The 26,333-nt window shown below is 38.5% G+C and overlaps 1 protein-coding gene across 1 annotated transcript; it reads right to left on the reverse strand.

Annotated features, from left to right (window-relative positions):
* Positions 1–763: 763 nt before the first annotated feature.
* LOC139732170 (ATP-dependent zinc metalloprotease YME1L1-like) lies at positions 764–26,321 on the reverse strand. Its single transcript, XM_071643039.1, has 17 exons — positions 25,957–26,321; positions 24,532–24,699; positions 23,529–23,682; positions 22,171–22,278; positions 21,601–21,707; positions 20,821–21,055; positions 20,004–20,080; positions 19,424–19,514; positions 18,379–18,531; positions 17,377–17,572; positions 15,532–15,644; positions 13,443–13,487; positions 12,025–12,135; positions 10,476–10,627; positions 9,351–9,551; positions 7,247–7,357; positions 764–2,095 (listed from the first exon to the last, which is right to left on the reverse strand). The coding sequence occupies exons 1-17, from the start codon at positions 25,984–25,986 to the stop codon at positions 1,955–1,957; spliced, it is 2,193 nt and encodes a 730-aa protein (XP_071499140.1). The 5' UTR covers positions 25,987–26,321; the 3' UTR covers positions 764–1,954.
* Positions 26,322–26,333: the final 12 nt, after the last annotated feature.

A 26,333-nucleotide genomic window follows, 5' to 3' on the forward strand; every position in this document is an offset into this window, starting at 1 on the left:
ATTAAATGAGATTGAAAATGAAAAAAAAAAAAAACAACCCAAACCAGTAAATTAAAAGGATATTTTTTCAAAATGAATTCAGGTCTTTTATACAGTAGTTTTGTAATACATAAATATCACTTGCATACCAGTAGTATGATCTCGATATATAGTTACTGAATATCTTTGTTCATTTTTTCTTATTGTTTCTAATTATTGCATCCTACCTGACTTTGAAGCCCCCCTCCAAAAAAGGAAAAAAAAGAAGATAACAAAATGAAACAAACCAAAAAAATAGTCCTCAGGACAAACCCCCCCCCCAAAAAAAAAACAAACAAACAAAACAAAACACAAGCAACCTGCACATTACAGCTAGATGGTCCATGTTAACCCCCTACTCAATATAACAAAAAAGAAAAAAAAAAGGAAAAAAACAGCAACAAAAACTAAATGAAATAATATGCCTGAGGGCACTGATATTTGATCATGCGTAAAATTCTTCATGGAGAATATTTCTCACTGCTCTGCAACATTTACTTCCATAAGGTATAATCAGGTGTACATGTCGGGATGGGTCATTCCATTCAAAGATTGCACTACAGCAATGGGGATTCAGGAGGACGCTTTTTTCAGAAATCTTCTTTTTTTAATCAAGCAGTTTGCTGTGCTTGTGGAAAACCTTCATTTTTTGAATGACAAAATTTGTGTCACAGGCTCTATTCCCCAAAATACATCTGCATTCATATCACAATAAAAAGAAAAAAAAAATTGTGTTGCACTGGGAAATTACTGTACAGTGCACTTCCGTTATAATGAACACAGTTATAACAAAATTCCGGTTACAACGAAGTAAAAATTCAGACCGTAACATTATCCACTCTTTGTTTTTTACTGTTTTTTTGTTCGGTTATAACGAAAGAAAACTGCAGGTCCCGAGGACTTCGTCATAATGGGAGTCCACTGTACTTAAGATTGAACGTTCTCCTAAATATTCTCCCGATAACCTCTTATGAAACTCATCTTTCATCACTTCGGCTTGCCTCCACCTAGTTTGATATAATGCTATTTTTCAAGCATGTTCTTGTATTTGTCTACAAATAAAGGGGTCACACATATGAATGCACCTCTACTGGACAGATATAACCCCAGAAATACAAGTGGAGTCTTCATTTCCTGTGTCAACAAATAATGCAGAAATACAACCCTTTAAAAAACATACATGTACTCTTGCCTGCTTGTTTAGTGCCTAAACATGGACAGGGATGCCAGTTAGGATAAAAGAGAGGGCTTGAAATACATCTACAAGAAGCTACTTTGTACAGAGCCCTAAGACCCTGAGCCTTTTGCCTGAAAACTGTCATCTCTGCCTGGAACCAACCTTGCTCTACTCAAGCAGAATTTAGACAATCACGATTCTCAAGGAGAAATAAAGACTATGTACAAGGCAATATGTCTAAGATTCCACTAGCACATTTCAGGCAGACCTTTTTTCCCCCTTTTAATAGTATGATGATTAGGTCTCTACCTTACTAACAAATATACAATTCAGAAAAAAGGTTTTCACATTGTACATATTTAATTTAATTTATTGAAAAACGAAGTCAGCATGATGTGACATGACAGGTCAATAAGGTTCTTTTTCTTTCTTTCTTTTCACTGATAGTTACAGTAAGTTAAAGATATGATTACTCTCCTATAATACAGTTCGAAACCATAACTGTTATGTTATGACGTACACACAGTGCAATCTTTTTGAGATAGAGTACATGTGACACCTATTTGCCTTGTTCTTGCCAAGTTGAAATACATGTATGTGTGATCACTAACATGGTGATGGCTAAGGAATTACAACCATACGGTACATTCACTTGACGGGTTGAACATGCTTGGTGCCCGAGTTGGCCATGCTGTCAGGGTTACACCGTATCATCTCCACCGAAGGGGTGCAGTTCTATACCCGTTGACCGGTGGACTTTCACCTGTCCAGCTGTTGACCCTTGATGACCTTGCCGATCTCGACAGCATTGAGTGTCTCATAGCGCAGCAGGGCTTCTGCCAGCAGGGTGTGCTCCTTGCTGTGCCCCTTCAGAATACTCCTTGCCCGTTCGTAGGAATCCTGCATAAACACCACAAAAATGGATCGCATCTTGTGAAGTCTCCACCTTGACCCTGATAGACTCAAAATATGTCATACATTCGCAAGCATGACATTTCCCAAGTCACGATTTGTACAATTTCACAAGCGGGTGAAATCCACAATCAAAAACCATGGCAATGTAATGAGATGTAAATGACCTCCCACCAGGGCAGCAAATTTACCGACTTCAAACAGTGAAAACCATATATCACATACAAGTACAGTACGCAGCAGTTGTGTTACAGAAGGCAAGAGTTTGGCATGAGAATATTTGGCTTTTAACAGTTGACCTGAACTATTCACAAAAATAAAACTATCACAACAAATATAATTTCTTTTACTTCACACTTTCATCCTTCAAACATACAGAGAGTCTTTTTCAGGTTGTGATATGACTATACATGGGAACTTTGTTATAACGAGCTGCCTGGGACCACTGAAATTTCCTCATTAGAGTTTCTCATCATATCAGGGGTAAAAACAGGAATATAAAAGAATGGGTCCTTCAAAACTAAGTACCTCATTATATCAGGCATCTCGCTATATCCAATCTCATCATGATAAGGACCCAGTATAGTTTACTATTACTGTTAAGAGTAATCTACTTTTATCATTATCACTATACAAGGCGTACAGAGTTGCCCGGAAAGCATAGCATAGAATGTCATGGTTAGTCCAGAGGTCATAACTTCAACTTTGTGACCACTTCTTCAAATAATAACATTTCCAGAACATTTACTGTAAGGGGTTACTGGATAAAATGTACTCGAAGGGGTGTGGTCAAAAAAAAAATATGACTTTGAAAAGGGACAGTAAAATATGTGTTCTCGATTTTGGGTTCCTCTATGCTCTCAATATTTTGTGAACGGAGAATCCTCTATGCTGTCTGAACTCTCCTTATTATTATTTCTTTGGTGCATTCCAGCGGATTTGGATACATCAATTTCAGATGCTATGACTTACACACCAGCAAAAAAACAAAACAAAAAAACCCCTCAAATAAATGAAGAGAAAGAACAATCACTTATTATTTACAACAAAAATTGCATTCAATGATGTCTGTCTTTGTTCATGTGCTTTTGTTTGGTTTGGTTTTGGTTCTCTCCTTCTTTTTTGTTTCAAATAAAAAACCCATGGATAGTAGTATTATACTTCTATCAATAATGCTGCTACTTGTGTTTTATGACAGTTTCATAAAGCATCATGATGTAGCAGCCAAGGATGCTGGGTGCAGCTTGAGGATTTGTGATTTCCGGAATGCGATTTCTCTTGCTGCTTGTGGGTACACATAAATCTCCTCAATCACTGGCACAATGAAAGACGGAAGTTACACGACCTTCAGTGTTCTCATCAATAAAACAAATCAATTCCATTTCTCGTGCTGCTGCACAAACCACAGAATGTGAAATATTCATTGTTGTCGCTCCACCAGAGCAATCATCCCTCTACGATCAAGGAGCAAAGAGAATGTGAAATAATCAGTGAATAATTCATGTCTCTACAGGGGGAATATCTGCTGAATTTTGACACAATTCATTTCAATGCATATCTCATAAATATTGCTGGTTTTACGCTCCTGTTCCGACTCAATAATTTTGTTTTTTTTTCTGTCCTTGGCTTGGTACTAAATTTATCATCTCTTACCTATGGTGTGTAGATATTTTTCATGAATTCTGATTTCCCACATCCATCCGCACACCTCCTTTGAATATCTTTACTTAAATAATTGTATGGGAGGAGAGGAATCGACAAGCCTATCTATGTCATAAAAAAGGAATATTGTGAAGTTGACAATATCACTAGATGAAGTAGAAACATGCATTGATTTATAAAGGCTTTTGTGCTATAATGATGTGTAGCTGGAAATGCAACCCAACTAGAACAATTCCACTGCAGGACACAGTTAACCGGAATGATTCCATCCTCTAAAGCAACCACTAAAATTGCAGATTTTACGGCCTGCTACTCACACTCCCATGAAGTTCATTAATTTTGATCACTGAATTTCATGATTCAATTTTTAAACCCTCCAAACACCAGGAAAATTCTGCCAATTTGCTGGTATTTCATTGGACCAAACTGCTTAATCCCTGGCCTTGCCTAAATGAAGTCATAAATTATAATCTAAGGATGACATGACATTTTGGGGCTTACTTTCAATGACTGCGTACCATGACCTTCAACCTCTTACCCTAGTATTTCATGCTAATACTTCTCTACCAAGTTTCCACTTCTCTACCTAGTTTCGTGCTTCCTACCAAGTTTATTTTCAATGGACATTCCCAGCTGAAGATGGCAACCGGAAAATCAACATTCTTGGTCAAGAACGTTGATTATAACCTTGACCATACATAACGGTTTGCCAGAAATTCTTACGTGCTACGTATCTACCCTTCATGTAGCATACCTGGCTCAAGTATCATGAAAACCCACCACAGCATATTTCTTCCGTTGTATCAAGGAGATGGCACCTAGTACAACAGACTGTAACCCCAAACATATTGCCTTTTGCATCCCTCAAGTTGAGAGAAATGACAGTGAAAACCAGTGCGAAGTCAACAGACACCATAGCAATGCAATGCATCACCTTGTTTCAAGTTGACTTTTATTCTAAAATACAGACAACATGGCCTGAATCGACCTTGAACAAGTCAAAGAATTGGCTGAGTCGAAGAAAAATCCTACCCCAGATGAATATTATAAATTTGTGTTAATTCTATCATGTAAGCTGAAATTCACACAAGTTGAAGGATTTCTCTGGTCCTCTTTCGATTCCACTTAGGCGAGGTTGACTGTCTACTACTATGGTATAATTTCAGGTTATTCCAATTGAAGTGGAGGCAAAATATTCATTATGAACTGCACTCCAATATGGTAGAGTTGGAGAGAATTCTCATGATCACACAATTCGATTTGCCCAAATCCCTCTCATTTCATTACATGTACCTGGTATACACTAACAATCAAGTTCAGATTAATCACTATGCAAAGCAAAGAACTTGAAACTGTCAAATCCAAAGGCATTCCACAGCGCTTCATTACATAACCAGCCCACACACTCTCCAAACAGGACTCACACACACACACACACAAAGATAAATAAATGAATAGTACTGCAACCCAGAAAACAGTAAAAAAGCAGAAGACTGCCATTGCATTGTCACCTATGACATTCATGAACTAGAAATGTCACTATGGCGACTGATGCCTCCGCCATAATGCATGATTCTCCCAATAGTTGTATAGTACAATGTCTTCACAATGTGTGATGACAATTTCACATAACTGGCAAAATATTGGTATGACAGGTTTGTCAAAAATGTCTTGAATGTTCACTTTCCTCAAACTGGGTTTGCTATAACTGTCGAAGGGTGCAGGTACACATATTTGGGGAATTGAGGATTTTTTCTTGACTTCTGACCGCCCCTGTTATAAGTTTATGCATCAAGTAATTTTCAAGGTATGAAGAAAGAGTGTAATTACAGTACAAAATAGATTTTTTTTTTAAAATTCAAACCTGACCTTTGACCCTTAACCTTTGACCTTTTGGCTGGAAATTTCCCAGAGAATTTCCATTAGGTAATACATACTTATGTTAAGTATTAAAACTAATGATGCAAGCATTGCATATACTAGTATATGAGGGGAACAGTAAAATTTTGAGGAGTTGACCTTGACCTTTGACCCCTGACCATTGACCCATGACCCCTAAATTCCCTAGATAATCCCTGCCAGTCAGTACATGCATATGTACCAAGTTCCATGAAGATACATTGAACAATTTGCGAGAAAAGTGAAATTGCCATATTTTCACCTAACCTTTGACCTTTTGACCATTGACCTTATGACATAAACTCTATCTGGAAAATCTTTACGCAGTAGTACATGTCTACACTAAGTTTCAATAAAATACCTTCGGGCATTGCATAGATATGGGGGAAATAGCAACATTTTTAGCATTTGACCTTGACTTTTTGACCTTTGACCTCTTTCCAATGCCACTAAAATTTCCTCAACTAATTGCCCCATCATACATCATCCTTGGACCTAGTTTGGTGTAAGCTGCTTCATCCAGTTTTGAGTTATCACGTAAACAGATAAATTTTAGGATTTGAACTTGATCTTTGACCTCTTTAAACTAATCATGTAATTGTCCCATCACACATCATCCTCGGACAAAGTTTGGTGAAATTTGCTTGATCCAGTCTTGAGTTATCGCGTAAACGAATACAATTTCATGATTTGACCTTGACCTTTGACCTTTGGCCAATTTCACCCAAAATCTAATCAAGTAATTGCCTTATCATACTTTATACTTGGACCAAGTTTGGTAATATTCCAGTCAATATTTCTCAAGTTATCGCGTAAACGAATGCGGATGGACGTACGGACGTATGGACGGACAACCCAAAAACATAATGCCTCTGGCACCACTTCATGGTGGAGGCATAAAAACACATCTAGCGTTTGGTATGCATGCAAGTGTAATGTACATTAAAATTGATACTACATAGATTACTACAGGAAGTCAAAAATAATAAAAGTTCTGCTATGAGTAAGTTTGTCTTATGGGAGAGAGCATTGTTCCTGCCTATTTTAATATCTCCCTGTAAAGGATATGAGCACAACATATACATGTGAGTAATACTTAGAGTAAGTTTGTCTTATAATCAAATACAAGTCTTTTGAGGTTTGACAACTCATGGATTCAATGAAGTTTGCATTCCTGAATAATTTCTTCATTTCTGCAATAAATTATTATACCTATTCTTTAATCTCATATTTGAATATTCTGCCATTTGTAAAATGGCAAGTTTATTGTCTTCGGATAATACAGCTATCTTTTTCATGCATTAGTTTCCACATTCTTTTTTTCTCTTTTTATTCCGTTATCCATGAGTATATGGGGCATTTGCTAATGAGAGGAATGACAAAAAAAATGAATGGACAAGCGATACAGGTGGTAGTGATGGTGTAATAAACAAATTTGAGAGTAAAATGGACAACATATCAACATGAATCATACGAAGGTTTTAACAACAGGAAAGAAGGAAATTGCATCTGCTTTCGACAAGCTGAGCCATTAAGCACAGAAAGTAGCAAAATGACACATCTATATGGGATGCTCACCTTCAGCAGTGCGCGTATCTCATTTTCGATAAGGAGTTGTGTCTCCGGACTGAGCTTGTTACTGTCGCCGTACACCAGGGGATCTTTGTCCTGGAACGTCATCACACCCAGCTGAAATGAAATATGGAATGTGAGAGATAATTCCGAATTCACTTCTAATCACAACCAAAGGGCAACTTGTAGTTTTCATACAAAGCACGAGCGTAACATACTGATGAACATAACAGCATCTTTCCCAACGAGTCAATTCTTGTTCCTCAGAAAACTGGATCATTGAAGTGTTGTTACAGCTCGACAACAGTGAGCTTTAGTTTTGCGACGCAATCGCTAAGACGACACAGCCTACCAGGTTGAAGAATGGAAACAGCTGTCTCATGCATAAGCAGAACACTATTATATGCAGAACACTATTTTTTGCCTAATTAATGTCTCAGCGTTTGCATCGCAGATCTATAGCTCACTAATGAGGACTTCGTAGGGAGAAGGCAGAGATGCTAGCCTTGAAAACAGCATTACAGTATCAAATACGAGGGCTGAAAAACTAATTTTTTTTAGTGGAATAACAGCATGCTTGTTTACCGTCCTATAATAGACACGTGAAGATAAAGCAATATTGAAAAAACAATATTTTCCATAAAACCAGCAGGCAATTTTAGCAAAAAACATGGAATATCACCCAAAAAAATAACAGCTGTAACATATTCCTTATGTATATCATTGTTTCTAAACTTTGCCATATTTATTTCAGAACAATATAGAAGCATGAACCAAGTGGAAAACCAATTCCTGAGCAAAATTTATAAAGTAATGCAAGCCATGGTCTATTGACAGTATGTAACTGTACACAAATATATGCAGCGATTAGCCATTTTAATGACATGCGCATACTAATTGGCCCATAACACCCCCTAGGTAGGTCTGATATGGACAAATGTGGTATCAAAATGTGCGCAAGACTTCAGGGGAAAAAGTCATGAAGCGAGAATCCGAAATTCCCAGCGGTCGCGAAGCAATTGCCAAAAGTATGGAGAGGGGGGCCTCCCAGGCCCCCCCCCCCAAAGTTTATTTGATGAAAATTGGGTTTGGAATGACTGAAACATCCAAAAACAAAGTAAAACAAAGGGATTGTAAAGTGTGGGTCGCACACTTTATTAGAATCCCTCTTTTTTGTCTATCTCAGCCATTTCAAAATCAATTTTCAACAAATAAATGTTGAATTCCTCATAGAATTACATGCTCTTTCATATTTCATAAGAGGTTTCTCATTTTCACCAAAAAAATGTTTGAAACCTGAAATTAGGTCTCAACCAAAAGTGTACGATTCCCTGAAAGTGTGTGTACTCCCTTTACACTCCCTCAAAACCCTGCAGCAACTTTGGCATGCTTTTTTTTTTCCTTTATGTATCATGTTAGAAAAGATCAGATATTACCTACCCCTTCTTGCACAGATTGAATAAGCCAGCCTAACTTTTTCCCTATCATTCCCTCAATGATTACAAAAAAGTATTATTTTTATTATCATGATTATGTTAAACATAATATAACAGCGCTGAATTGGCACTGGGATAGTTGAGGCCGATTGCTAAAATTTGACTGCCATGATAGCAAAGTGCAACTGTACGTCTTATGAACATGAGGTGGAGCTACACAAAACTAATCTGGGAGATGACGGTACATCGGGGTAAGGTGTGCCACATCAAGTTGCCTGGAAAGATTTCCATCACTTTCTTTCTCTTGTCCACTTCATATGGAACTCCTTCCAATCACTTTCTTTGATTTGTTTTTATTTTTTTTAATATATTTCAATATTTACACAAAAAAGACACTGCACATACACTCTAAAAGAAATCAATACACTCTCCAATCTTTTCATTTTCAATTAATGACTTTTATGACGAATGGCTTCTGGGTTGATAGTTTTCTGGTCAGGTCATGGCACATGTCAGCATTATTGACACAAAAGAGCAAAATGATAAAATAGTCAAGAGGTTTTTTTCCCCTTTCCCTTATTTAATGGGTTATATGGCTCCCTGAACATTGACTAATGCCAGTCACTAAATATCATGCAACCATGGAAACAAGGCTATGGGGACCTTTTCAGTACCTTTTCACTCATCCCAAACTTTGTGACCATGAGTTGGGCAATCTTGGTGGCCTGCTCAAAGTCGCTGGATGCCCCCGTGGTGATGTTGTCGGTACCAAAGACCAGTTCCTCGGCGACTCGGCCTCCCATGCACACATCCATCTGGGCCAGGAGCTGTGACTTGGTCTCACTCCACTGGTCATTGTCCGGCAGCAGTGAAACCTGATCACAATCAACAATGCAAATGTGGAAATCTATGATATATCAGGCATTCACTGATCTCATCAATGTTATTTTGAACATCTGATACTCTGATGCTAATCCATATCATATAACTCTCATTTGATGAATCTTCATTTATGATTGGATGAAATCGAGGGTATAAATTCAACAATAGCCTTCAGCCCAACGATACCCATAACTGTCCCATAATTCTAAACCATCCCATAGTACTAAATTATGCTGTTTTAGAACATATGCAAAAAGTACATGCATGCACTGTAAATGCTTGGCTTCCATAGCACAAGAGGCGACCCTTGTCTAATGTGATTGCCATGCAAACGTTTATGGCCGCGCTCCAAATGTGAACTGGCTAGTGCGAACATGATCCATCAAGTAAATTGTTGCTACTTTGTTGATATATTGTCCCTTGATATCTCAGCTCCATGCTACAACTCTCTAAGCAGGCTCCTAGCAAGTCGTAGCACGAAGTTGAGATCCCTCAGGGCAACGATATCATGAATGTCCCGAAAAGCAGTCCATTACTATTTTATATTTATTCACAAACATTCTGGGAAAGCATACATTTTTTGTAAAATACTTGAATGCCAGCAATTTTTGCACTGTCATCTGACAATGGCCTCTATTGGGTTGAATTAGCATTCTTATTTCTTTTAAAGTGAGTTTCATGATTATAGTGATATCTATCTGTACGCCATGGATTGGTTTTCCCAGTCTGAAGCGCTACAAGAAATACCATTATCATCCATTAGCAGACTGAAATTCTGAAGAATGAAGGTGGGCCAAGGAGTACTACTCAAGAGGATCTTCAAGCCCATCCCACATCCCCCCCCCCCCAGCCCCCAGGCCATATGATGCAATCCTACTCAGAGGAGTGTACCGAGAAGAGGGTAGGCTGATACTCACATGACCAAGTGTTGGTCCTCGTGGCATGATGGTGGCTTTGTTGATGGGCTTGGCATCCTTGGTAAAGAAGGCTACCAAGGCGTGGCCTCCCTCATGGTATGCAGTGATCTTCTTGTTCCTCAGGTCGATTTTGGCACTCTTCCTCTCCGGGCCTATATCAAACATACATACAATATATGTATAAGAAAAAAGAAATGCCTGGTCCAGCTACAACATAGACATTTTCTCACTCCCCTACCATAAACAAATATGAAATCCTTCAAGTCCCCCCACTCTTGGGGTGACCATGCATCTTTTCTACCCATGGCCTAAATACTATGCGACAATACAATGCAACTAATAGCAATCAATAACAATTAAACAGCATATACAGAAAGATATACAAAGTCAAATATGTTTTACAAACTTGCTCTTCTCATTTGCTGCTATCACACTATTTGTGTATACTTTTGTCATGTAATATTGCTCCCACAGTGTTCACCGCTTAATCAGGAGGGGTCGGGAGACAAGTTTTGCTCCCACTTAAGCAGTGGCTGGTACTGGCCTGTGCAAACCACAAAACATGAAGCAAGTATGTGGGCACTACACTAACCATGCACAGTTATCAAACTTGCTGATAACCACAGCAACAAGTACACCCGTGCTACGACATGCAGACACAAAACTGTGATAAGAAAAGACACAACAGTCTCATAATTTTGGTAAATGCATCATCAGAACAAACCTTCATTCATTTGATCCAGAAAATAAGCCTTTTTTAGGGTTCAAAGTACATATCAAGTCACGATGCCCATGACCCTATTAATGTAGAGAAAGTGGCAGCTATATGCTAACTTCCACACGCTGTTTAACATGTCAACAACATGCACATTACGACGACACTGATTGCAATGGTTGTACGAACACATTTTTCTAATATTCATGCCCCCTTGTTATGCTGTCACACACAAACACACACACTGCATGCATAGTTTATGCACAAACAGGGAGAGTATGGGCCGCACACGGAGAAGGTGACTCTATGTATTGCACTGTACGAAGTACAGTGTATTAAAGTGCATGAGTAGAAGCTGACGCCATTGGATAAGATGATCGCCTCTGCGCTACGTCTTACGGCCCAACGGCAAATGTTTAGTCTGCAGTCAGTATCTAACTCTAATACTGGGACCTGGTTAGAAAATAATCATTCTGGTAGGGAAATGAAATCCCTGCACTCATTTCTAAGGATTTACTTATTTTATTGAGACATTACACAATGATGGACAATGGGAGTGTTTCAGCCAGATTTGTCCCAATAAAGCAGTTCATGGTTCTGATTAAGCGGTGGAAATAAAGTGAAAATTTTGTTACACCATGTTTTGTTGCACTTCAGCGGGTTCCCACTAAAGCAGTTCCATATTAAACAGGTGAGCACTGTATCACTGACATCACTTCAATCTCTACGATTTCATTTTGACTCTGATAGAGATTACGATACTATATATAGGAAATACTTTACTTTGTAAGATTGCCTGCTCAATTCCATTAAATTTTCATGGCATCTACTCACCCATGATGATTTTATCCTTGGCAAATTCAAGATCCTTCATGTCCACAGACTCCTTGCCTCGCCTGGCTGCTTCCAGCGCTGCCTGGTTGACTAAGTTCTGAAGGTCGGCTCCTTCAGCCAGGAAAAAGGAAAAGATGCAAGTGTACAGGGTCAAGATTACAAAAATCCCACTGAACCAGTCACAAGAGACCAAGGTCCTATGACATCAAACAAACCTATCAACTGCTGTTGTATACACCATATATTTCACTGGGTTTGGGTTTTTATTTTCACAAATTTCGCGAGTTGGGTGCTATCCGCAAATTGAACAACATACAAACATATCAACTCTGATTCTGACATGAATGAGACGTGCTAGCCTCTGTTTCTCTGTTTATTAGTTTATTACTCTACTCCACAATGTCAAATCTAAACACTTGTGAAATTATCTGGAAATGCTGTCTTGGGGAAAATTAGACTTGCTGTCTTGGGGAAAATTAGACTTGCTAAATACATGGCACACACAGCATTCTCTGATTATTCAAAAAGTCAGTCACAATCTCCCCATACTCAATTAGCATTACTTGATTTGAGATGGCAATCAGCTGTGTACGTTGGCTCATCCTAATACCAAGTTTTCAATCATAGATAATGAAAGTTTGTCCATCAGGTATAGACCAAACTTATGAGCATTCATGTCATGTTTCGCACCCCTGTTCAATCCACTAAATCCACTAAATCCATACACAATCAATGAATCCAGTATACCTGATATTCAAGGACACATAGTAGTGGCATGGCACAGTTCAGATAGACAGCCTCTGTGGCAAAGTACTGTCATATTCCCCTTGCAGAAATGGAGTCAAAATAAGAACTCCAACAACAAAAAATCACCAATATTCATTTCTGTCCAGAGATTTTTTTTTTCTTCAGTCCTGTTCTTGGTATATGACAACAAAAATATGTTTTTGCCTGTTCTCCTCAGCAGATAAGTTTTGTTTGTGCCCAAATATTTGAGTTAAATGAAAATTTGTAAAATTTTGTGTAACAAGCAAATAGAGAGTTGTGGAACACCTAGATAATACAGAATTGCCAAATTGGCAAATTTGTCTTACTCTCTGTAAAAACTTTTACAATTCTTTCACATCTTTCCCTAAATTTTACTGATTTATTCCACTAGTATTTCTGTTATCATACACAATAAAATAATATCAGGATAGAATGTTGCTTCAATACAAACAAGAGTAATTAAAGTGAACAATCACAAAATGAAAGTCAGTCAAGCGATTACTTGCTGATCACAGGCCCCAAGTTGAGCCACACCCGTCAGTCCAAATCAATCGGTATATGAACACAGTACCTTCTTGCAAATATGTCTGACAGTATAGAGCTACAAGAGATAATTCAATGACATTGGGCAAATCCCTTCAGATTATTACCTGTGAAGCCAACAGTTCCTCTTGCTAGGGTCTCAACGTCCACCTCTGTGAAGCAAAACATAGCGGGGGAAAATAGAACACAGTGCTGATCAATGATTTTATTGGTGGTCACAAATTTAAGCGCTATTTAAAGGACAAGTTCACCTTCATAAACATAAGGATTGAGAGAATGTAGCAATATTAATAGAACACATCAGTGAAAGTTTGAGGAAAATCAGACAATCCGTTCAAAAGTTATGAATTTTTGAAGTTTTTGTGCAGTAACCACTGGATGAGAAGACTACTGCAGTGTATGTATAACTTAGATGTCACATGCGTACAACAATATAAGGAAAATATAAAGAGAATTTCACAAAATTCCATCTTTTGAAAAAAGTACACATTCCCCTGACTCGTTACAGACAAATGTTATGGGTAATATTGTTCCCCCCGCCTTTAGAAAGAGGCAAGTCAAGTGCTCTTTTATTATGCGAAAAAAGTTAAAATATGTTGAATTTTCTTTTACATTTTCTTTATACTGTTGTACGCATATGACTCACAAGCTGTAGTAGTCTCCTCATCCAGCAGTTCCAACGCAAAAATTTTAAAAATTCATAACTTTTGCATCGATTGTCCAATTTTCCTCCAACTTTCACTGATGTGTTCTACTATTATTGTTGCATTCTCTCAATCCTTATGTTTATGAAGGTGAACTTGTCCTTTAACAAGAGGAGAATTGTTTTGGTACAGCAAAGAAGGTCTAGAAAATTGTTTCTTACAAGTTCATGCCCCATCTTTAATAATTTATCACGAGTCAAGTCCTGGGATCGTCTTGTCAGCTTAAATTGCCACCTCTGAATTTCACTACAAATCTTTTGTTGAACAAAGACAATGTTGAATTATTGGTAGATATATTCATTAAATCTACTTAAGCTCAGAGAGAAAGTTAAAGACTTTGACCAAATTCAGAGGACAAAAACTTCAGTCTTCTAAAATGTGCTGGCCAGGTAATGAATTCAGGTTATGAATTTAGTAATAAGAGGGTTTGAAAATGCTGCAGCTGAAACAAACAATCATATAAACATTGACAACACAGGATGCATATATATTTTTTTAAAAATCAACCTTATTATATACTAATAGTTAACAAGGAAAAGTAGAAAGTACGCGGTGCGTAATATATGTCCCCGCCGGAAGTAGCATTTAGTAGCAAAATGTACAATATAGGTAAAAAATCAAGGTCAAAGGTCAAAGAAGTCAAAGGTCAAAATTCTGTGTAGAAGTTTTGAAGCCCTCACCTAGTGCCATCACATAAAGCAAACGGAATCGAAATCGGGTTAGAAATGGCGAAGGAGTAGCATTTTGTAGCAAAATGTACAATATAGGTCAAAGGTCAAGGTCAAAGGTCACGACTGAAATTCTGTGTAGAAGTTTCAAAGCTCCCATGTAGTGCTATCATATAAAGCAAACAGAATCAAAATTGGCTCATAAATGACAGAGAAGTAGCAAATTGAAGATTTTGATCACACACGGACGGACACACGGACGGACGGACGGACACACGGACACACGGACGGAGGACGGACGGACACACGGACACACACACGTACGGAGCCCGTTTCATAGTCCCCTGCTCGAACTCGTTCGGCGGGGACAATAACACATATCATATCTTCGAGTAAAGATACAAAACTAAACCATAGAAATGTCATTTCTCCGACCTGATGGGTATTCATGAATACAATCACATATCTTACCACAGATACATGACATGATTCAGAGGTGTGTATTATGTCCACATTGCACATATTATGGTAACACAAAATCCTGATTCGCCTAAAATATCAGTTAAGTTCCTGTGTGTTCTCAAAGATCTCATTGTGGGATACTTCAAAAACTTTTCTTGCAACACCCAAAATTATAGAATTTAAAATGTACCAAAATAATGACTGGAATGTTAGGACCATAAAAATTCAAAGATTGAAGCTCTACAAAAATTCAATGACTGAAGCCATAAAAATTCAAAGATTGAAGCCATACCATCATAATAACTCAAGTTTTACTTTCAACAAACCAAACAGACACATGCCATCTGGTACCATTAGCATACCTGTTGAAACTTTGACCTTTCCTAGGTAGAGGTCAAGAATATCCTGCCGACCTTTGACATCTGGCCGTGGAACCACAACTTTCATGTCGAATCTTCCAGGTCTTGTTAGAGCACTGCAAGGAAATAAATACACAAACACCGTCTCCGGGAATCAAGAAAAGACTGCAAGATTCACAAGGTAATGGCATAAATATTGTTTAAAAACTTTTACCTTATTCTTTACAACTTTCCAGAAAAAGGAGAACATTAGAAGCATTTTAGCATCAACCGATTAAAAAGTACATGTCAGATTAAAACTAGAAATGTCGCTATGGCGACTGGTATGCCTCTGCCATAATGCATGATTCTCCTAATAGGTCTATAGTACATGTGGACAATGTGTGATTACATTTTCACAAAATTGGCAAAATATTAAAATGACATGTTTGTCACAAATGTATCGAATGTTCACCTTCCTTGACCTATGTTTAATTGGATGAATAGGAGAGCATGTATTTGGGGATTTAAGAACTTTAACTTCGACTTTGACCCTTTCATAAGTTTACGCACTTGAGTAATTTTCAAGGTATGGAAAAAAAGTGCAATTTCTGTATTGAACAGCAAATTGTTATCATTTTCATCTGGCCTTTGATTCATAAGAGAATCACTGTCAGGCAGGTATACATAAATATATACTAAGTTTAAAGATAACTTGAGCCACTTCCGAGATGTGGAGAAAGAAGTAAGTTCAGCGTTTTCACTTGATCTTTGACCTTTTGACCTTTGACCTTCTTGGCAAAAAAAAAAAAAAAATCCCAGAGAATCTCTAGTGGGTTATACATGCATACATCAAGTAAAAAAAAAAAAAAAAATCCTGCTGGCATTGCATAAATATAAGGAAAATAGTAAAATTTTGAAGTATTGCCCTTGACCTTTGACCCCTGACCTTTGACCCCATAAACCCCAAATTACCTAGATAACCACTGCCAGTCAGTACATGCATATATATTTTGTTCCATAAAGATACCTTGAACAATTTCCAAGATAAAGAGAAAAAAGTGAAATTTTAACATTTTACTTGACCTTTTGACCTCATGACCCCAAACTTTCACCAGAGAATCTTAATTGGGTAATACATGTATACACTTAGTTTCAAGAAAATATCTTCAGGCATTGCATAGATATGGGGGAAATAGTAAAATTTTAAGCATTTGACCTTGACCTTTTGACCTTTGACCTTGAGCATGTGCACCCAAAATTTGATAGGCACAACTTCACCCCCTAATGCACATACATGCCAAGTTTCATTAGGATACCTCAAAAGGTTTTGATAGTTACCCTGTCCACAAAATTCATTACAGACGGACGGAAGGACGGACGGACGGAAGGACGGACGGACGGAAGGACGGGTGGACGGACAACCCGAAAACATAATGCCTCCGGCACCACTTCGTGGCGGAGGCATAAAAAAGTTGGATGCCTTTCAATGTCAGGTAGGTAGGCTATAAACATTTTGCTTGAACGTAGTTTACACATCAATTTATAACAATCGTTTGTAACATCATTATCCTTTTATCAAGCTGACAGGTATTTTCTTACTTTGTCTACAACAAAAATTGTCCACAGTCTATTTTCTTTTTCTTTTTCTTTTTTTTATTCAAAACTAATGACAGCTGTCAAAGACTAGTGTCAAGCAGATATTGTTTGGTACATATCAATTCTTGGGACAGAAATGGCACTTTAATTCAAGCAACCTCATTCAAACCTATGCATTTGCAGCAAAAGTATAGTAGATATCACTGAAAAAGGAAAGATGTTGGATTACGGAGTAATGGTGGAAAGTCATTCAAATTGAAGATAACTTACGGATCGAGGGATTCTGGGAAGTTTGTGGCCGCCAAGACCACGATGCCCTCATTCTGCTTGAAGCCATCCATCTCGGAAAGCAGCTGATTGATGGTCTGCCTGGCGTAGGGGTGGAGTGGGGAGTCCACGCGCTTACCACCGACAGAGTCCAGCTCATCAATGAATATCAGGCACGGGCTGCTAGCTTTTGCTTCGGCTGTGAAAATCCCAAGAAAAGCTTTGTCACATGAGTGTCTACTACCCCAGCATCATATAAGATTTGGACTCATTTCATATACGATGTTAAAGATAGCCACTCTTGCGGGAATGGCAACTTCCCATAGCAACAGCCAATCAGGAAGCTGGATTCTTGTCATTACCTTAACAACTGCTATTCCAGCAAGAATTGCAATCATATACACTTGAAGAGTTTTTTCGCAAAAACCGATAAGTCCATTTTTGAAGATTTTGAAGCACTGTCTCTGTCCTAAAGTAAAAGATAATACCTTTTAAATGATATATTGGTCACTACATATAAAGGTACATTTTTGAGGTTATGGTCAAAAGAAGCAAAAATTTTCTTATTATTCTCTTTATTTTACTTGACCTTTCATCGCAAATATCTCCATTTGGCAAATATGGACTTATCGGTTTTTGCGAACAAACTCTTCACTTTTTATGAAATGGGGCCCACACAGCTTCATCTTTCTGAGTACTGTATCAACACTATCAGGATCATAATGTCGCTATGAAATTAACACTGCACACGACTAGTTGCCAGAGGTAATGATGGAGGTAAGTTAAATTCAACATTAACTGACCAAATTCACTTCCTACACCCTAATCTCTCCAGGCCAGAACAAACTCATGTCCACATCAACCCTATCACAGTGTTTACTATTTTAAGCACCCATGCATGCAGTTTCAATATATGCCAAGCTACTTCCTCAGCAGGGAGATAAAAGTCATTGAAAATTGCACTGAAATAAACGGAAGAGTAGCAAGGTAGTTGGTTGAACTCACTAAATATATCTCTGACTCTCTTGGCCCCAGAGCCAACAAACATATTGTCAAAGTCCGAGCCCGACGCATAGAAGAAAGGAACGTCTGCCTCTCCAGCCACTGCCCTGGCCAGAAGAGTCTTACCAGTCCCAGGGGACCCCTGCAGCAATACTCCTGTACCAAGAAGAAAACAACAGAAGATGCTTAGGTTCATCATATCAATAACACAGGGGGAAAAGGAACACATGAAATAGTCTGAAATGGTATAGAGGGAATCACAATTTCTCTGAAAATGCATTTCAGTCCTGTAAGTCTGAGAGCCTGAGAAATCAAGTTCAATTTGTCAGCCAACAGCTTGTGCCAATGCTTTATGAGGGAGCGGGTACATGTGTGTTTGGAAATGAAAAAACTGCCACACATTGTTGCATCCAAGTGTAAACCACAGATTTCATAACAGTTATGCATGTCATTAACATGCAAGACTCTGATTAGCCATTATACTACAGTGTGATAACCACCATCACAGACACTAGTTCTCTTTTCTCCTTGTTGTTTTCGTTACACTTCTTCATCCAACAAATATTGTGTTTAAGAAGCTTGTCACTGAAGTTCCCTACATCTTGCCTATCAGTAACATGAAAGGGCCTCATGAGAATGCCATGTGCAAGAGAAAACGTGACTACATCATGTACTACAGTCATAGGTGTGTCACAAGGAAGGCATACAAATAAAAACATAAGATTGCAATGGTGGATAATCAGTTACAATACATACTACAAGATCCGTGTCAAAATCAGAAAGAAAATCAGAATCAGACAAATACCTAGGAATTGGTCCTATTCAATGCAGTGTCATCGCTGATACTGAATATCTTGCCCTTTAATTGTATTTTTTTTTTTTAGGCAAGTATTAATTCTGTATAAAAAAGAAAAAAAAAGTTTTCTTTTATTGTTACAAGTATCACTGGGAAAAAAAAATATCATCAGCACAAACATTTCTGCAAAGTGCAACAGGTAAATCAAGTAATTGAATGGTAGTAAGCAGCAGGATGAAGAAGAAACATTACCTTTCGGCAGCTTGCCGCCCAGTGCGGTGTACTTGCTAGGATCCTTCAGGTAATTGACGATATCTTGAAGCTCATTCTTTGCCTCCTCAGCCTAAAGAACAATGATATAAGTAGTCATGAATGGGTTGGGGGGGGGGGGGATAAATACAAGTCACATGAAATACATGGACATGCTTGTCAAGCTTGGGCACATTGTAATCAAGTCAGAACCTACACATGCATAACAGTGTTAGAATTCTTGGATTTTGTTGCTTGTTTTCTGCGCTTCTTGGACAGTCATAAAATCACGGGTAGAAATAATGGCTTTGTAATCTTTGAAATAGAATGTATAACAGTCAGTTTCATTCACATTGGAGAGGCACCCAGAAATTCACCAAAATTTCAAGATTATGTAAATATGTGGCATACACACAACACATAGTCTCAGAATGATGACATCATGTGGTGCATATAATGAACAAAGTTTCAAACTCTCCAGTGATCTATGATCGACACCTTTAATATCACTCTGTCATTCACGCACACAAATACACACAAACACAAAAAATGCATCGCTGTAGCTTCAAAAAGTTTTATTTACCCCTCTGACGTCATCAAATGTGACATCTGCCACATTCATGCTGTCCACGCTGGAGGTACCAATGATGGACACGCGGGCTGTAGAAGTAGAGAGGGCGGAAAACACATAATACCTTGTGAGCTGAACTTAAATTTTAAAAAGATTTAAAAATAACATTTGTCCACTCTACCGTGAAAGTGGATATGTTCACATGAGTAATTTTTCATGCTCAGTTGGGTAAAGTGAGCTTCACAAGTTAGTAATTCTGTGGAAACAAGACATCAACTACAGGAACATATGGCAAGCAATAATATTTGTGTCCTTATTATTTTCATGTTACTTTCTGGTTGCACAAATTGCATGAGTATTCCAACACAGCGAAAATTTCCACTTATACAGTACACCTGCATAATACCAGGTTAAAAGCACAGCACATATTTCACTGTGAAAGTCTTGAGCTGATGTGCTACCACATGCAAAATTGAGGAGGCATAATTGGAAGGCACTAAAGAATGTGACACCAGGACCTGACTCAGATGCTGGTCACATTCATAGCCACAAGAATGACTGTGAGTAATGGCTTCATCACACCCACACAGTTGGCATGACAAACCTAGAAGTGCACCACCACATGCACGGGTGATGACAGAAAAATTCCCAGTATAAACTTACATACCACACAGTCACACTGCATGGACAAGACACAGCTGTCTTTTAATTCCCTACAAAATATGACTTGCACACGATCAATTGTAATCAGCCACTGGTTGATATTGTACAGACAAATGAAACAAATAAAATCCTTGACATGCTTGCGACCATTGGACACGTGACTTACCAAAGACAGACACCATCTTGACATACAGGTAAGCTAGGACCCCAAAGACGAGGACGGTGGCCCATCCCCGGAACCTGTCCGTCTTCTTGGGCTCCTCCTTGCCCATCATGTAGCCCTCCAGGTAGCCAGTCTTGAAGGAGTCCTTGTCGGCTACCTGGTCCTCGTGGCTCGTCAGGGCATCGTCGAGCTTGTCACGAAACTTCCTCTCTTTGGTGTCCTTTGAGGACGTAAATTTCTGAGGGGAGGAATACAAATCAAATACAGTGCACTCCCATTATAACGGAAACGGTTTTAACAAAATTTCGGTTACAAGGAAGTAAAAATTCACGCCGTAACGTTATCCACTCTATGTAATTTTATTGTTCATTTGTTCGGTTATAACCAAATTTCGATATAATGAAAGAAAACTGCTGGTCCCGAGAACTTCGCTGCAAGGAGAGTCCACTGTATCAACTTTCACGGTTTTGTTGCATTGCTGTTGATATTGTTGCTCTTAACAGATCTGTCCTGCAATACAGATATCTGATATCAAACATTCTCCATGTGAAAAGTTGAACAACCTAGTACAACTGCTTTTTGTTTTTAGAGATGGCACACAGCAAGGAGTTCTGTATGAGGACACTCTCGGAAGGAGATGGATACAAATCATATCAACATCATCACAGGACACTTCAGTTTCTGCCTGAAGGATAAATATTTTCTATAGATACTTTTTTAAATCAAATAATGGCAGTAAAGCCATTTACGTGAAAACACATTGAAAACCTCTCGCTTTCTCACCTTCAGAAAGGATGATAGGCCTACGTCTTCCTGGCCAGCTTTCCTGGAGGATAGTGACTTTGCTGTGGCCGCTCTCTTGGTTTTGAAACCTCTCCTCTGTTCTGTTACTGCATTTAAAACCAAATAAGACATTGGAAATCCATATTGCACATATAACAATATGAAAGTGAAAATAACTTGTGATGTACTCCATCACTTTGATCAATATGTAGTTGCTGTTTTGGAGGACAGATTACTTCATAGTTGCAGGAACTTGTTTCTAACGTGTGCCTACTTTATGTTATGACAGGTTTTTTATTGTATATATAGCTTGTAGCTTCATTTACAGTATGACGGAAGGTTTAATTTATTTAGAATACTCACACACAGACACACACAGACACACAGACACATGAATGAACATTTCACATTTCAACACTTTGAATACAAAAAACTATCTATACAACAAATTTCTTTGAATATGGTATGTTGTAACTAATGTTTGTGGTGTTGAAAGTTTCATACTGAAATACTTAAAATAAAAATATGAACAAAAATCTTGATCCTAGACAAGAGAGTGGCTTTGCTTACCCCATGCCTGTGATGAACACTGGTTTGTCTGGAGGAAACTTTGCAGCAACCGGAGACTTGGTTGTGTTGGCATAGGGTGAGAGAATCTTAGATGTGATGCAGGAAAACCTAGAACAAAAAAGAGATTACTGTCAGTAATCGACAATTAACAGACTGCACCTTACACCAGCACACTGAAGCATAGGTTCACTTTCTAAAACTACACAGCAAGTGTCAGAATCCCTATATGACTTTGCAGTCAAACCGTTCTAATGCAGTATGCTATATAATGTTATCCATAAGGATATGTAAGAATTTTAGAGGTGAGGCAAAAGGACTGAAATTCTATACAAGTGACCTCAAAATCACGTGGCCAAAGCAGCATTCAACAGTAATCTACGTCACCATTTCAAATAATTTACTACCATTAAGCTCATGACTTTCTTATACAATGCTCAATTTGGTAACATTGGATCTGAACAATTAATCCTTTGTTTCACATTCGCACGCCAACCTCAGCGTGCCCAGTTCGCATTTTTGCTCAAATAGCATCAACCTGTCGAAACCGATTGATAAATTGCCAAATGCCAAAGTACAAGGACAATGAAAGCTTCACACGCTACTCCATTCCTCTCACACGTAGCTTGCATTCATTGGGTGGTGATGGAATATCAAGTGGTGTTCCTAATTTGATTTTTGAGTACTTTCTAATTTCTGTCACAGTTATGTGTGAAAAGTCACGCCTCCCAGACCTTGACAAAATGTAGCTAATGGCCATTTCAGAGAAAATAATCACAGATGAGATTTGTCAGCAAATTAACATCACAACAAAAATTGTCATTTTTTGTACAACTCGGGTCATTGCATGTCCAGCATAAAAGATTCTACAATAAGTTACACAGATTTGAAAAATAGAATTATTTCCCTAACTATGCCAATATCAGTCTAAGAATAATGTGGCACACAGGGGGTTTGCACCATCGCGCATAAAAAGGTAAGTTGCACACTACGATCATGCCCTGATCAAATATATCATAGATGTACAACATTGCACCAAGGTATGTAAGTGCCCCTTCATTGTTTTTAGCCTGTCCAAGTCTACTCGCAATGCTGGAGCTAAAAATTGTCTCATCAGATAGTGGCATGTTGATACGTGTTTATTAATGAGTAAAGTCGGCCTCAACATCATGTTCACCTCTGAATGCTAAGACAAACACAAAATAAACAAACAAACAAAAGGTAAGTGATGCGCTCAGAGCTATCTCAAAAGTCATTATTGTTAACTTGTATGTCTCCCCTCCCTATCCCCGCTTCCAGCCACACCAATACTATAGACTCAAGCTATCAACAATTTTTCAAGGCACTCTTGAGGTAATCACCGTGTCTGTTTTCAAAGAAGGACTCTGCAGAGGTGTAAGAAGGTGATTGTACTCTATCCAGTCTCTCTGCTGCTTCGGTGATGGTGGGTAGTAACGTCTTCATCCAGTCTTTTGGGAGCATTTGGGCTCCAAGATCTGTCAATTTGAGCGTCACCTGCTCGGGATAAGGGGGAAATAGACAGACAGACAGGGAAAAGAAGGATAAATCTTATATATATAAATGCAGACACATAAGTATAGAGAGTGATAGAGACATGCATGTGGCGAGACATAGGGAAAGAGATGGTAGGGAAAGAGCAAGAGAGACAAAAGACAGGGAAAGATGGCCATCTCAATAACTGCTGATCAATCTTCTGTGATTGTTTAGTTACGAGTAACTGTTCAAAGTGATATTTGAATTCTTCATATCAGCTTTCTACATACAGGTTATTTCTGTCATAACTCACATAAGACTCTCCCCGATATTTCGAAAAATGCAGTTATGGCTTGAATAATGTAACACTCGAGACATTCCAATAAGCATGACACATTTTGATCAAATATTTCTCCAGGTTGTTTTTGTTTTTTCTTTCTTGGACAAATGATAACAATCTTTTCACATTTCCCTAAACATATTAAATTGTATCCATCGCTCTCCTTCCTTTCACATCTTTTCAGGTGTGGTTAACCAGATTTTCCAATCTGACACTGTCAAACAGGTTTCTGCAAATCATACACTTGTTCATAATCAATACAGGTCAGATCACTAATGTCATTATATTGACAACCTGGAGTTTGCATCCCAATGTCTTTATCTCAAAAGTCTTTACAAGATCGTATTGGTTAGTTCATCTTCGGCATCAGTTTATCTTCAGTATCAGCAACTTACATTATACTATGGTATATGTTCTGCCCTGGTATTGTCATAGCAACTGAAAAAGTTCCAAGGGCACATAACAGAGCAACTTTCACTTATCATAGTCATTTTATTTCATAGAGTAATACTTTGTGCTTTCAACCTTACATTTGAGAGACTGTCTGTGAAATGTGCTTCTCCTTCAGCTTTGCCTGTCTTTGTTTTTGATGATGTTTTCACTGGTGAATGATGACATCTCCTGCCAGCACTGGTTTCTGCTACACCCTTTAGTGAATGAAACGCTGTGACGAGGTGCGGCAACGGTAGCACCAGCTGCTGTAATATTGAGTGAGCACAAAAACAGTCATTGGTTCTGGTTTAAAATCAAACATAAAAATGAAATTGTACTGTACATACAACAGACATTACAAGTAAAAAAAAAAAAAAAAATCTTGCAGATTCTTGTATCAAAGGCATCCTCATCAGTTCATGCTCTCTCACAATGCAAACTGCCAGTCCATCACTTTGTTTGAAGCAATCCTTTGTGTAGGCAGAGCTGTATTAGGTTGGGATCTGGTATTAAAATTTGTACAATGTAGACTCCATATTGTTCTGGTCCTAGTTGGATCTAGACGTTTCTACTACTGTATAGACTGGAGTGGTGGACCCAGGGGAAAATGCACCAGGCGCGCGCCACCCCACCCTCTTTATTTTTTGTTTAAAAAGAAAAAGAAAAAATGGATGGAGGGGCGCATGCGCCCCTTTTGATTTTGTAAAGGCGCTGCCCTTCCCCCCTCCCCCCCTTTACGGAATTCCTGGATTTTTACTATTAACCCGTTGTTGTCGAGGACGGGCTGATTTTGCTACAACATGCCTTTCCCAACAGTCGTAAACTTAAGACACTTTTGCCCTCAGTCAGGACTTGTCCTCAACAGGTTAAAACACATAGAGTCTATGTTCTACACGACAACATAAAGAGTATATAACTACCATTCGATTTTTAACATTCATGGTGAATGATGATTGATGTCTGTTTAGACGTGAATAATATTAATACTACAAATAGATTCTACTTGTTTAGTTGTACTACAACTATGACACTACAACTTGTAGTTGTAGTGTCATTGCTCGTTACAAAATTTGTGCAGTCCATCCAAACCATCCAATTTACAAGAGACCTACCCGGCACTTGCACTCATGCAGTCATGGATGGTACCCTTGGACTGTTTGGTACTATTGTATTGATTCTTATTCCAGATTCTATAACAGAATCTACGATACAATGGCGATAACATTATTAACAAGGAATCAATAAATGCACTCATCAATCATGAATCTTACACATCACTTTGCTGTGGTTGTTAATTATTTTTGCATATTTCGAGAGGCATCTGACATCACCTACATTAGATCTATATATTAGCAATACTCAAATTTGTTGCCTCCTGTAACATCATGCAATGTATTCCGTGGTCTCTTGTCACCGATAGTGGGCCAATGTTGGGAGAGCTAACAATGCAATGTTTTCTCACGGGGTACCTTCTCTCACCAGCACATGAGGATGACTGCATAATATCTAGACTGTGTACTAACCTGCGGATTCAATCCACCGATGGAGAACATCGTGTTTCAATTTCTACGTTAGATTAGAGACTATCAATAAGTCAGGAGAGATCTCCGAGCCAGTCCGAGGAGGAAGTTTGTCGCTTCGAAGAGCTTGACCTTGGTGTTGGCTGTAGTGCGGACTGCGACTGTATGTTATGGCGTGCGGGTTCAAGCTCAGGCGCAGGCGTCAGCTAGGATTTTGTCTGTTGGTTAGTTTTATGTAATTCAACTTCCCTGTTGTCTGTTGTGGTGTCCCTCAGAACACAACGGCCATCATGATGGGCCAGTTGTTTGGCTTTCTTTGCCCCGGTCCGTCGGCGTGCCTGCTCGGTTAGCAAGATGACGAAACACTTGTCATAGACATG

The sequence above is a fragment of the Diadema antillarum genome, unplaced genomic scaffold, assembly GCF_040938485.1.
Source record: "Diadema antillarum isolate AM-2024a unplaced genomic scaffold, OU_Dant_1.0 seq00000403_RagTag, whole genome shotgun sequence".
Lineage (NCBI taxonomy): Eukaryota > Metazoa > Echinodermata > Echinoidea > Diadematoida > Diadematidae > Diadema > Diadema antillarum.